This window comes from Capsicum annuum, chromosome 2 (genome assembly GCF_002878395.1).
Source record: "Capsicum annuum cultivar UCD-10X-F1 chromosome 2, UCD10Xv1.1, whole genome shotgun sequence".
Taxonomy (NCBI): domain Eukaryota; kingdom Viridiplantae; phylum Streptophyta; class Magnoliopsida; order Solanales; family Solanaceae; genus Capsicum; species Capsicum annuum.
Window position 1 is genome coordinate 23,547,143 of NC_061112.1, and position 14,183 is coordinate 23,561,325.

At 39.3% G+C, this 14,183-nt stretch overlaps 1 protein-coding gene across 1 annotated transcript in view; it reads right to left on the reverse strand.

Moving 5' to 3' along the window:
- LOC107857626 overlaps positions 1-13,845 on the reverse strand; it is a 31,245-nt gene extending 17,400 nt beyond the window's left edge. Inside the window, exons 1-2 of the mRNA XM_016702481.2 lie at positions 13,150-13,845; positions 10,169-10,267 (exon numbers count right to left, since the gene is read on the reverse strand). Of these exons, the coding sequence (XP_016557967.1) occupies positions 10,169-10,267; positions 13,150-13,617 (567 nt within the window). The 5' untranslated portion in view covers positions 13,618-13,845. The remainder of the gene's footprint in view (positions 1-10,168; positions 10,268-13,149) is intronic.
- Positions 13,846-14,183: the final 338 nt, after the last annotated feature.

The window sequence follows — 14,183 nt, forward strand, 5'->3', positions numbered from 1 at the left end:
GTCACTCTATGGTTTGAAACAGTCCCATCGAGCCTGGTTCGGGAAGTTTAACACAGTAATTCAGGAGTTTGGCATGATTCTTTGTGAAGTTGATCATCCAGTGTTTTATCGCTATTTTGAATCAAATCTGTGCATTTATTTAGTCATTTATGTTGACGATATCATTATCACCGGCAATGATCAAGATGGTATCACTAATTTAAAGCAACATCTCTTTCAGCATTTCCAAACTAAAGACCTCGACAAACTGAAATACTTTCTAGGTATTGAGGTTGCTCAGTCCAGGTATCGTTATTTCTCAATGCAAGTATGCCTTAGACATTCTTAAGGAGACAGGAATGATGGGATGTAAACTATTGACACTCCTATGGATCCAAATGCTAAACTTCTACGAGAACAAGGGGAGCCACTCAGTGATCCTGGAAGGTATAGGCGGTTGGTTAGAAAGTTGAACTATCTCACAATGACTAGACCTGACATATCCTTTCCGGTGAGTGTTGTAAGTCAGTTTATGACTTCCCCCAGTGATAAGTCATTGGGATACAGTTGTGTATTCTACGGTATATAAAGTCAGCTCCAGGTAAAGGACTACTCTTTGAGGATCCAGGTCACGAGCATATCATTGGATACAAAGAAGCTGATTAGGCAGGATCAACCACTGATAGACATTCTACCTCCGGTTGTTGTGTTTTAGTAGGAGGTAATTTGGTGTCTTGGAAGAGTAAGAAACAGAGTATGGTTGCTCAATCTAGTGCGGAAGCATAATATCAAGCAATGGCTATAGCAACTTGTGAGCTAGTTTGGATCAAATAGCTGCTGAGAGAATTAAAATTTCGGAGAGACCGGTAAGATGGAACTTGTGAGTGATAATCAAGCAACCCTTCATATTGTATCTAATCTAGTGTTCCACGAGAGGACTAAGCACATAGAGATCGATTGTCACTTTGTCAGAGAAAAGATACTCTCAGGAGATATTGTTACAAAATTTATGAAGTCAAGTGATCAACTTGCAGATATCTTCACCAAGTCCCTCACTAGTCCTCATATTAATTATATTTGTAACAAGTTAGGTACATATGACTTGTATGCACCAGCTTGAGAAGAGTGTTAAAATATGAGTAGAAATAGAAATAGGAATAGTATACTGTTAGAATATGAGTAGACATAAGAATAGTATATAAAAATCCCACTTGGAAAAGGATTGTACTATAGTGTCTATAAATAGGGTCTCGATGTAATTACGTAAACACACAATTCAATAATATTTTTCTCCATTAATTCTCACATGGTATCAGAGAGTTGGTGAGAAACTTCAGAAAAGAAAACTCATGGAAAAGGATTGTACTATAGTGTCTATAAATAGGGTCTCGATGCAATTATGTAAACACACAATTCAATACTATTTTTCTCCATTAATTCTCACATGGTATCAGAGAGTTGGTGAGAAACTTCAAAAAAGAAAACTCAATCACCGTGAGTCAATTCCGATGACTGATTTGTGTCATTTTTTATTTTGTGGGTTGTGTGAAAAATACACCACCAACAACAGGATCGGAAAGCTCAGGCAACAAAAACCTAACCCAAACCACTGGAAAATCACCATCCACGCGCCCCACGCGCCTGCTGAAAATCCGGCGAGATCAATCACGCGCCGGCGCGTGAGTCTTCTCTGGTAGAATTTTTTGAGTGGTTCCTTTTTTGTTGGGGTCACTGTTCTATTTCGATTTCGGCTAGTTACTTTCTTTCAGATTCCAGCTTTTATACCTGAAAGTTTTCAGACATCCAGATTTGTTTCTTGGTATTTTCAAGTTACAATTTCTAAGATGCCTTTTGGGTATGATGTTTTTGGCCCCAAAACTACTGGAATTGGAAGTTCAAGTCCTATGATCACTTCTGAACCATTAATGCGAAGTTCAAATTATTTAGCCTGGGCTTCCTCGGTTGAGTTGTGGTGCAAAGGTCAAGGTGTCCCAGATCACTTAACGAAAAGGCTAGTATGGTAGATGAAAAGGCAAAATATAGCGCGGAAGATGCAAAACCTAAAGAATAATTGGAGAAAGTTGGCGCTCAATTATGTAGTCTCTTATGGCGATCTATTGATTCCAAATTGATGCCCTCGTTTCGTCCATTCCATACGTGTTATTTAGTTTGGGAAAAGGCTCGTGCTTTATACACTAATGACATATCTCATTTTTATGATGTGACATCTCGAATGACCAACTTGAAAAAAACAAGAATCCGATATGTCTACTTACTTGGGACAAGTACAAGCAGTCATGGAAGAATTTGATACATTGATACTCGTCACTGCAGATGTGGAAAAACAACAAGAGCACAGACAGATATTGTTTTTAGTTCTTACATTTGCTGGACTTTCTACTGACCATGATGTCGTACATGATCAGATTTTAGCTAGTCCTACGGTTTCTACAATTGATGAGTTATTCTCTCGTCTGCTTCATCTTGCCGCACCTCCCAAGTAACAAAGTAATTTCATTACCCACTATTGACTCTTCTATTCTTGCATCTCAAACCATAGAAAAACAAACATATCAGCCTATGGAAAATTGGCGAGGAGGTTGTTCTGGAAAATCTTGATCGAAGTGTAGTTATTGTCATAAAGTTGGACACACACAAGAAATATGTCATAGTTTGCATGGTCCACCACCCAGTCATGATCCTATTGCTGTAAAGGAATATAATGAGTTCCTTCGGAATTGAGCAAGTAAACAGATATCTCCACCGCCTAATCGACCATCCAATAATGCTCATATTGCCCAAACAGAATATGATGAGTTCCTTCAGTATCGAGCAAGTAAGCGGACATCTCCACAAGTAGCCTCGGTTGCCCAACCTCATGCTTCTGTTCCTGGTAATCCTTTTGCTTGTGTTTCACAGTTTAGTACTCTTGGATCATGGGTTGTGAACTCAGGTGCTGCTGATCATATTTCTGGTAACAAATCACTTTTGTCTGATATTGTTTATTCACAATCTCTACCTGCTATTACTTTAGCCAATGGGATCCGAACAAAACCAAAAGGAATTGGACAAGCCAAACCCCTATCTTCTGTCACTCTACTCTGTTCTTTGTCCCTGATTATCCTTTTAATCTTGCATCCATTAGTCGTTTGACACATGCCCTTAATTGTAGCATAACTTTTTCTGATGACTCTTTTCTAATGCAGGATCGCAATATGGGACGGACGATTGGCGCAGGACATAAATCACAAGGCCTTAACCATCTTACCTCTTCAAATTCCTTCACAGCATGCTCCATTACAGACCCTCCAGACCTAATTCACAAACGTTTGAGACATTCAAGTCTATTCAAGCTACAAAAGATGGTGCCTAGTTTTAGTTTATCCACATTAGATTGTGAATCATGTCAACTTGGGAAACACACCCGTGTTACTTTCTCAAATAGTGTTGAGAGTCGTTCAGAGTCTATTTTCTCATTAGTTCATTTGATGTTTGGGGTCCGAGTAGAGTCTGTTCACCTTTAGATTTTAGCTATTTTGTTAGTTTCATTGATGATTTTTTAAGATGTACTTAGGTTTTCTTAATGAAAGATCATTCTGAGATATTTTGTATATTCAAAAGTTTTTGTGCTGAAATACAAACTCAATTTGGTGTTTCTATTCGTACTTTCATAGTGATAATGTCTTCGAATACTTATCCTCTCAGTTTCAGCAACGAATTATTCATTAGACATCTTGTCCCTACACCCCTCAGCAAAATGGAAAAATAGGCATTTTTTTTAGACTGCTCGCACTCTTCTCATTGAATCCCGTGTTCCGCTGCATTTTTGAGGCGATACAGACCTCACATCTTGCTATCTAATTAATAAAATGCCATCATCTAAGGTTCCCCATTCTATATTGTTTCCACAGTCACATCTCTACTCTATCCCCCCTCGTGTCTTTGGGAGCACATGCTTTATTCATAATTTAGCCCCTGGAAAAGAAAAATTAACCCCTCGTGCTCTCAAATGTGTCTTCCTTAGTTACTCTCGATTTCAAAAAAGGTATCATTGTTATTCACCGGATCTTCGTCGTGACATTATGTCCGCCGATGTCACTTTTTTTGAATCTCAACCTTACTATATATCTTCTGATCATCCTGATATCTCTGAGATTTTACCCGTATCTCCAATCTTACCCGCACCATCCTTAGTCTTACTCGTCTCTCCAGACTTACCCGAACCAACCTTTACGGAATCAACGGTTACTTCTACGTCTCCAGCTGCAGTGCCACCACTTCTGACTTATTATCGTCGTCTGCGTCCACCATTAGTCCCATATGATTCATGTCATGCGCCAGACAGTGCTCCTACTGCGGACTTACCTTCTCCTAGACAATCAATTGCACTTCAAAAAGGTATGCATTCCACTCGTAATGCTAACCCACACTACACTTTCTTGAGTTATCATCATTTATCATCACCCCATTATGCTTTTGTATCATCTTTGTCCTTTATTTCCATCCCTAAGACTATAGGTGAAGCACTTTCTCATTCAGGATGGAAGCAGGCTATGATAGATAAGATGTCTATTTTACATGCAAGTGGTACTTGGGAGCTTGTTTCCCTTCCTGCAGGTAAATTTACTGGTGGTTGCCATTGGGTTTATGCAGTCAAAGTTGGTCCAGACGATCAGGTTGATCGACTTAAGGCTCGCCTTGTTGCCAAAGGATACACGCAAATATTTGAGCTTGATTATAGTGACACTTTCTCTCTATTGGCTAAAATAGCATCTGTCCATCTTTTCCTATCCATTGTTGTCGTTCGTCATTGGCCTTTTTATCAGTTGGATATTAAGTATGTTTTTCTGCATGGTGATTTTGAGGAAGAAGTCTATATAGAGCAACCACCTGGTTTTGTTGCTAGGGGGAGTCTATTAGCCTTGTATGTCGATTGCACAGGTCACTCTATGGTCTGAAACAGTCCTCTCAAGCTTGGTTTGGGAAATTCAGCACAGTAATTCAGCAGTTTGGCATGATTCATAGTGGAGCTGATCACTCAGTGTTTTATCGACATTCTCAACCAAATCTATGTATTTATCTGGTGGTTTATGGTAATGATATCGTTATCACCGGCAATGATGAAGATGGTATCACTAAATTGAAGCAACATCTCTTTCATCATTTTCAAACCAAAGATCTCGGCAGACTAAAATATTTTCTAGGTATTGAGGTTGCTCAGTCCAGATCAGGTATTGTTATTTCTCAACGGAAGTATGCCTTAGACATTCTTAAGGAGACGGGAATGATGGGATGTAGACCCATTGACGCTTCTATGGATCCAAATGCTAAACTTCTACCAGGACAGGGGGAGCCACTCAGTGATCCTGAAAGGTATAGGTGGTTAGTTGGAAAGTTGAATTATCTCACAGTGACTAGACCTGACATATCCTTTCCTATGAGTGTTGTAAGTCAGTTTATGACTTCCCCCTGTGATAAGTCATTGGGATGCAGTTGTTCGTATTCTACGATATATAAAGTCAGCTCCAGGTAAAGGACTACTCTTTGAGGATCGGGGTCACGAGCATACCATTGGATACATAGAAGTTGATTGGGCAGGATCACCCTCTGATAGACGTTCTACCTCCGGATATTGTGTTTTAGTAGGAGGTAATTTGGTGTCTTGGAAGAGTAAGAAACAGAGTAAGGTTGCTCGATCTAATGCGGAAGCATAATATCGAGCAATTGCTATAGCAACTTGTGAGCTAGTTTGGATCAAATAGTTGCTGAGAGAATTAAAATTCGAAGAAACCGGTAAGATAGAACTTGTGTGTTATAATCAAGCAGCCCTTCATATTGCATCAAATCCAGTGTTTCATGAGAGGACTAAACACATAGAGATTAATTGTCATTTTGAGAGAGAAAAGATACTCTCAGGAGATATTTTTACAAAATTTGTGAAGTCATGTGATCAACTTGCATATATCTTCACCAAGTCCCTCACCGGTCGTTGTATTAATAACATTTATAACAATCTAGGTACATATGATTTGTATGCACCAGTTTGAGGGGGAGTGTTAGAATATGAGTAGAAATAGGAATATATAAAAATCCTACTTGAAAAAGGACTGTACTAGTTTCTATAAATAGGGTCTCACTGTAATTATGTAAACACACAATTCAATGATATTTTTCTCCATTAATTCTCACATATACAAATAATGTCGTGTCTATAAATAGTCTCCATGTAATAATTTAGATATAATAATCCAATAATATTTTTTTCTCCAATATTTCTCATAGATGCCAAGCAATTGCAGTTCTCTGGAGATCAGTTCCTTCCATGTAATATTAGGTTTAACCCGACCCATTTTAATACCTTTACTTACCATAGTTTCACCTACGGACTGTTACATTCCAAATCATCTCAACAGACCTTCCTTTGTTTTATTCTCGATGTGTGCTACATGCACTTTCCATAGAATGTGGGCATTTCAAACACTATCTAATATGGTATGACCGCACATCCATCTTAGCATCGGCATCTCTGCATCATTCATCTTTTCTTGTGGATATGTTGGAGTTTAGTAGCCAAACATTCACTACAGTACAACATAGCCGGTCTTGTAGCTGTTCTATATAACTACCTTTCACTTTGGTACGTATCCTTCTCTCACATAACACCCTGGTAGCACTTCTCCATTTCAACCATCCAATTTTAATCTTATGAATAACATGTTAATCATCATTCCATAGAAATAACGAGCCTAAATATCTAAATTGTTTCCTTTTGGCATGCAATCCCATCTAGTCTCAACTCAACTTCTCTCTCATGACTAAACAGGTAATGCATGTACTTAGCAAATAACATACACCATGGAACCTCCTTTTGTATTGTCGTGGTTATCTTATCCATAACTAGGGTAAACAAGTAGGAACTCAATATACATCACAGATGTAAACCCACTATTATGGGTAACTTCTTTATATCGCCTACCACTAAATATGAATTCATTTATTCTACATCACCTACCAAAGGACCTTGCATGGTACTTTATCATATCCTTTCTGTAGATAATAAACACTATGGGTAAGTCTTTCTTTTTTTTCCTGTGAAAGATTTCAATCAATCTTCTTAGTAAGAATATAGCCTCCATGTTCAATCCACCAGGCATAATCCAAATTGGTTCTCTTTTACTCTTGTTGCGCTTCTAAGTCTATATACTATAACACTTTCCCAGTGTTTCATCGTATGACTCGTGAGTCTAATGCCGCAACAATTTGCAAAACTTTGAATATCTCCTTTATTCTTATAAATCGGAACCATGGTGCTCTTTCTCCACTCAATGTGCATCCTACCACTTCTTAGTATAGCATTGAATAGCTTGGTGAGCCATTCCAGTCTTACACCTCCAAGGCACTTTCATACCTCTATAGTAATACTATCTGGGCCAAGAGCTTTCTAATTCACATATTTTTTATGGCATCCTTTACTTATGATGTCCTAATTCTAAGAGTATAACTACAATTTCTATCATTCACAAATATGTATAGATCCAAAATGTTATTCTCCTGGCTTGTGTTGAACAATTGGTCAAAGTAGGTGGTAGTAAAGGAGAATCGTCTACCATTTATCTAGGCATGCCCCTAGGAGCTTAGACCAAACCAAAGGGCATATAGAATTCGATGATGGAAAAATGTGAGAGGAAGTTTGTCATTAGAAGAGCCAATATTTATCTTTAGGCGGGAGGGTGACACTCATTAACAGTGCACTTGATTCCCTACCAACTTATATGATGTCCCAATATCCCATGTTAGACAATGTTCAGAGCAAACTGGATGCTATCAGAAGAAATTTCCTTTGGCAAGGAAACTGTGATAACAACAAGCACTTAGTAAAAAAATGGGATGCAGTAATAGCTAGCAAGAAGGGAGGTGGCCTGGGGATTAGGAACTTGAAAGTACACAACCATAGTCTCTGGTTTGAATGGATATGGAGATTTGTTTTTGATGAGCAACCATGTGGAAAGAAATTAACAAAACAGCATATGAGGTGGAGAACTTCTGGAAAGAAGAAAGGATACATCCATATGGAACTAGCTTATGGAGATTTATCAGGAATTTGTGGCCCAAGATCATAGTAATTCTATAATTAAAGTAGGCAATGGAAGGAAGACCTTATTCTGGGAAAATAACTGGATTGGTCAACAAATTTTGAAGGCTAGATTTCCTGTGTTATACAATTTGAACTTACAGAAAAGATCTACAATCATGGAGGTAAGGGACAATCCAGCGTGAAAGTTTAGATTTAGAAGACTCCTAAACAACTGGGAGGTGGACAAATTGTTGCACCCTTGAGCAGTATCAAGATTTTAATACAAGGGGGGACAGCTTAGTCTGGACTAAAGACAGGCAGGACAGATTTTCTGCCAAATCAGTATAGGACTGCTTACTTCTTAGTTCACACATACAACCTGGAGGCTGGCCTGGGAAGATGATATGGGAAGTAAAAATCTCATTAAAGGTAGCATGCTTTACATGGCGTTTGGCAAAACAGGCTTCTTTGACTCAAGATAATCTTATGAAAAGGGGCATTGATCTGTGCTCCAGATGCCTTTTTTTGTGGAGTCGAGGCTGAGATGATAAATCATCTTTTCTTACACTGTAAAGTGGCTATAAACGGTTATCTCAAAAAACAAAATGGCTGATAAACAATGGCAGATTTTCATCAATCTAAGGGGTATCAGGTGAACTATGCCAAGGAACATACATGAAGTCTTCGCTTGCTAGACACAAGAAGTGTCCTCAACTTCTAAAGGATATTCATGTTTACACCAAAAGTAAAAGTGCACTAAACAGTTCATCCTTAGCTTCTGGAAAGTACAGGATTTATCTTCAGAACACCCCTGGTTCCTCTTCCTCCAAGTGGTCCACCATATGCTTGCCGGGACAATTTTCCAGCTCTCCCTGATTGGAGCAAAGTGTTGGCCAGTCAAGAACTCCCACATTTAGAAAATGAAGGTGGCAGAAATGAGAATGTTGCGTTGGATGTGTGGTCTTACTAGAGGGGATAGAGTTAGGAATGAGACTGTCCGAGAGAAGGTGGGAGTGGCTTCCATGGAGGATAAAATGCGGGAAGGAAGGTTGAGATGGTTTGGGCATGTGATGAGGAGGGATATGGATGCCCCAGTCCGCAGGTGTGAGAGGATAGTGTTGGAGGGTTTCAGGAGGAGGAGAGGTAGGCTGAAGAAGTACTAGAGGGAAGTGATTAGACACGATATGGAGCAGCTGCAGCTTACCGAGAACATGACCCTAGATAGGAAGGCGTGGAGGTTGCGGATAAGGGTAGAAGGCTAGGATGAGTACATGAGTTGTAGCAAGTAGGTAGGAGCCACTAGTCAGGAGGCCCAGGTGTCCCTGGTCTATGAATGTTTGTTACTACTAGGGGAGTGTCGTATTCTGGATGCCCTATAGCTTATCTCTTATTTATTGCGCCTATTTATCTTATTTAGTATTGCTCGGATTTTTACTTTATTTTATTTTTATTTTAGTATGTCTTAGTCCTTTTTATGTTATGCCATCCATCATGCTTCACTACGCTTTGGTTACTATTCACTACCTGGAGCCGGGGGTCTATCGGAAACAGTCTCTCTACTTCTTTGGAGGTAGCGGTATGGACTACGTACATTTTACCCTCCCCAGACCCCACTTTATGGGAATACACTGGGTTTGTTGTTGTTGTCCCTGGTTGATTACCCTCTCTGCTCCTATACTTCTTATGAGTAGATAGGTAGTAGGTCTTGCATTTCTGACTACTATTTGTAATGATTACTGGAATACACCTCTGATGTAGTTCCACAAAAAAAATTGATCAAAGTTGTCTCTCCATGACCATGTAGAGAGGCAAACTAGCTACAAGTTTATGACCTAGAAGCATCTAATTGACAATAGTACATTAGTTAAAATGTAATATTCTTATGCTTAAACCAAAATAATGTTCTAAACCAGCTCAGGCAGTATCTGTGTGAGATCTGTATTTCACAGTAGATAAGACATAACTCCGAATCCTAAACATACAAGGAAGAAACGAAATTTTAAAAGCCTAATGCTAAAACCAAGGAAAGCTAAATGTTGTACCAAGGAGAAGGAGAATTCGCTTGATGACAAGTCAAATTAAACTAAAGATAGCATTACGGACAACACATCATACCTTTTGGGCCAGTTCCTTCAAAGTTGCAGGCTCAACATTGTCTTTTCCTTTCTCAAAAAACTCATCAATTGTCTTGCATAGCTCAGCATTTTTGTTAACCTAAAAGATTGTACTTGTCAGGCTGTTCATCAAGAAACGCATAATACTTCCCCTTCTACAAAATGACCATGTTCGACAATAAGACAAGTTGTTCATATTCACACATTACATTCTTAAACCATGATATTAGGGCACACACAGATATCTGCACAGCAGGTAAACTGCTAATAAGAAACTTCAGATTTGCAGTACTATATTCAACAAGTTCAATAAACTTCAAGAAAATACAAAGAATCTATGTTGCTCGGACTATTCAAAAATGTCGACAAATGTCGACCACTGTGTGTCGGATACGCAGAAAGTAGTGCATTTTGGAGAATCTGACAACGGTGGGGCAACAATTTTGGAGAGTCCGAGCAACATAGCTAAGAATATATGTGCATCAGAATAGCCTAGCATTTCATTTCTGTCATCAACACTGGAAAAGGACATATAGACCAGTTTCGTCAGGTAGATATGGAGCAAAATAACTAGATGGATATGAACATCTTCCTTTCTTTTCAGAAAATGTTTGTATATAATTTTTCTATTCCTTACAATAGCTTCAAATTTAGTCCTTTCTATTACAATCAACATTTTGCTTTCAAGGACACTCATCAAGAGTTTGACCATAAATGTCCATTTTTAATTGAATGAAGTAGGTGATAGAGCTATTGTGCCGGGAAATTTGGAACGCTCTGAGAGACATGGGGATTTTGGATATTGTGGTTGTATTACGGTTGATGAAGCCATGCGCGCTATTAGTAAGATGAGTAGGGGAGAGCGACTGGACCTGATGAGATCCCGGTGGAGTTTTGGAAGAGCTTAGTAGGGCAGATATGGAGTGGTTGACTGAGTTGTTCAAGGTCATTTTTAAGATGGCTAAGATGCCCGAAGAATAGAAGCGGAGTACAATGATTCCGTTGTACAACGATAAGGGCCAAATCCAGAATTGTAACAATTACAAGTGTATCACGTTGTAAAGTCACACTGTGAAAATTTAGGAGCAAGTGATGTAGATGAGGATGAGGAGGGGTGTGTCCATATCCGAGAACCAGTTTGAATTTATGTCGGGCGATCTACTACGGAAGCTATCCATCTGGTGAGGAGACAGATGGAGCAACACCGGGAAAAGAAGCGGGATTTGCATATGGTGTTCATTGACATTGAGAAGGCATGTGACAAAGTTTCGAGGAAAGTTTTTGGAGATGCCTGGAGACTAGAGGTGTACCAATTTGGAGATGCCTGGAGGCTAAAGGTGTACCAATGGCTTACATTTGGACGATAAGAACATGTATGATGGAGCTAAGACACGGGTTAGCACGGTAGGAGTAGACTCGAAACATTTTGCACCAAGGATCACCCCTTAGTCCTTTCCTCTTCGCTGCAGTAATGGGTGTATTGACATGGTACATCCAAGATAAAGTGTCGTGGTGTATGTTATTTGCAGATGACATAGCACTGATTGATGAGACGCGTAGAGGCGTGAATGATAGGTTAGAGGTATGGAGACAAACTCGGGAAGCTAAAGGATTTTAGTTGAGCAGGACCAAACCAGATAATTTGGAGCTAAGTTGCTCGGACTCTCCAAAAATGTTACCACACCTGTGTCGGATCTTTCAAAAATGCACTACTTTTGAAAGATTTGGGACACACCCAATAACTTTCTTGAAAGTCCGAGCAACATAGATTTGGAGTGCAATTTCAGTGAAGGGTTGGGTTGCATGAGGAAGGCGTGGAAGTACATCTGGGCACACATGCTCTCCCCAAGAGCAATTGTTTCAAATATTTGGCTCTATTATACAGGGTAGTGGGGTCATAGAAGGTGACGTCACTCATCATATTGGTGCGGCATGGATGAAGTGGAGGATGGCTTCCGAAGTCTTGTGTGATAAAAAGATACCACCGAACCTTAAAGGTAAGTTTTATAAAATGGTGGGTTAGATTGACGTTGCTATATAGGACGGAGTATTGACCAGGCAAAAATTCTCATGCTCAGAAAATGCATGTCGCTGAAATGAGGATGTTGAGATGAATGTGTGGACATACTAGGTGTGATACAACCAAGAATGAGGTTATTCGAGATAAGGTGGGAGTGACCTCCGTGGTAGATAAGATGAGAGAAGCGAGATTGAGATGGTTTGGACATATGATGAGGTGAGGTTCAGACACCTCGGTGAGGAGGTGCAAGAGGCGAGGTGATTAGATAGAAAATGGCGCATATTCAGGTTACTAAGAACATCACCTTAGATAGGGGATGTGGAGGACATGTATTAGAGTAGAAGGTAAGTCGGGTAAGAGTTTTGTCATGCATCATAGCATGTTAGCTTAGAGTCTAGCCGTATATATCTATCATTGTTATTGTTTATTGTGTTTTGATTATCGCATTGTTTTATGGCCGATTATTGTTTGTCCGGTAGATTTTATACTAGTCCCTTGTTAGTTGCCATATTTTCTTTACTGTTTTCCTCTTCTTTGTATCTAGATTTGCTACACTTGAGCCTAGGGTCTTTCGGAAACAGTCTCTCTACCTCCCCGAGGTAGTGGTAAGGTCTACGTACACTTTACCCTCGCCAAAGCTCACTTGTGGGACCCATGGTATGTTGTTGTTGTCGTAGTACTAATTTTCCAAAAACCAAGCAGTTAAAACTCATGAGTATGGAGAGGACAGTAAGAGGTAATTTAAAATGTGAAGGGCAAATGGTGGAAATGCACGTCTATGTATCTTAACAAATATTGAATGCCTCCAAGAGGTTCTAAAATGCTTCCCCAAACATTATATACATATGCACATCCAGGTAGAATTGAACTAACGATAGCCAGTATTGTAAAATAAAAAAGAAGTGATAATTGGATGACTAAATCTTGTAAAGAAGGAGAGAGTCTGAGGTGGAAAGTGGGACCAATTTTCGACGCTTCTCCCGGGGTGAATTGAACTTGCGGACGGTTTTAACAAAGGCGATGACAAAAGTGAAGCCAAAGTAAGTCAAGGGCACCGCAAGAATCCATGGGAAGGAGCTACGGCCAACCCTGGGACCAGGAATCGCCTGAGTCACAGAACCAGTAAATTCAACCAGGTCCAATGCTTTCTCTTGTATCCATGGCAGCTCCTCTTCAACCTCCTCTTCTTCTTCTTCCAACACTTGCTGCTTCTCTTCTTTCCTTTTATCACTACTGTCACTCTTTGCTGCTCTCGTCGAAAATGGCGAGAAGGTGACTTTGGAAGTAGCAGTGTTGCTTCTGTATCTTGTACTTAGGGGAAAACTGATAGTTTTATTGTTGGGTAGAGAGAGAGTTGGGACACATTGGGATGTGGAGGCTACACGGGGTCGGGACAAACTGTGAACTGTACAAGCCGCCGCCGCCGCCATGGGAGACACCCGTTAGTCTGACCAGTGATTTTTGAGAAGATAGTGACGCCACCAAACAACAGTATAAAACGGCAGGATTAGAGATGTCTTAACATTCTTTTTTTTTTTTTTTAACAACGTCTTAACATTCAAAAACAACTTTTTATGGATGACCCGGCCGGCAGGAACGAGAAAGACGGAGAAATTACATTAATAGCCCAAAATAAGTAGCTTTCAAGATTTGATCTCAAATAAAAAAAAAATCATAAAAATAGCTTTTAACTGTTAAGAGTCGGTTTGGATAGAATTAAAATATGATCAAATCAGCTTTTAATTTTTTTTTAACTTTTTAAGGTGTTTGATAAAATTATAAAGTGTTTAAAAAAAAGCTAAAAATTGATTAAAAAAAATTAAAAGTGAGAAGTTGGGTATCCCAACTTTTTGTTTTTTAGATTAAAATTCTTTTAGGTTTGACCAAAATATTTTTCTTTTTATCCCTTATATTTTCCTTCAATTCCAATAATATCCTAAACGTGTAGCCTTAAATCTATAGTTTTTTTTTCTTTTTCTCTTTGTCGCTTCGCTTC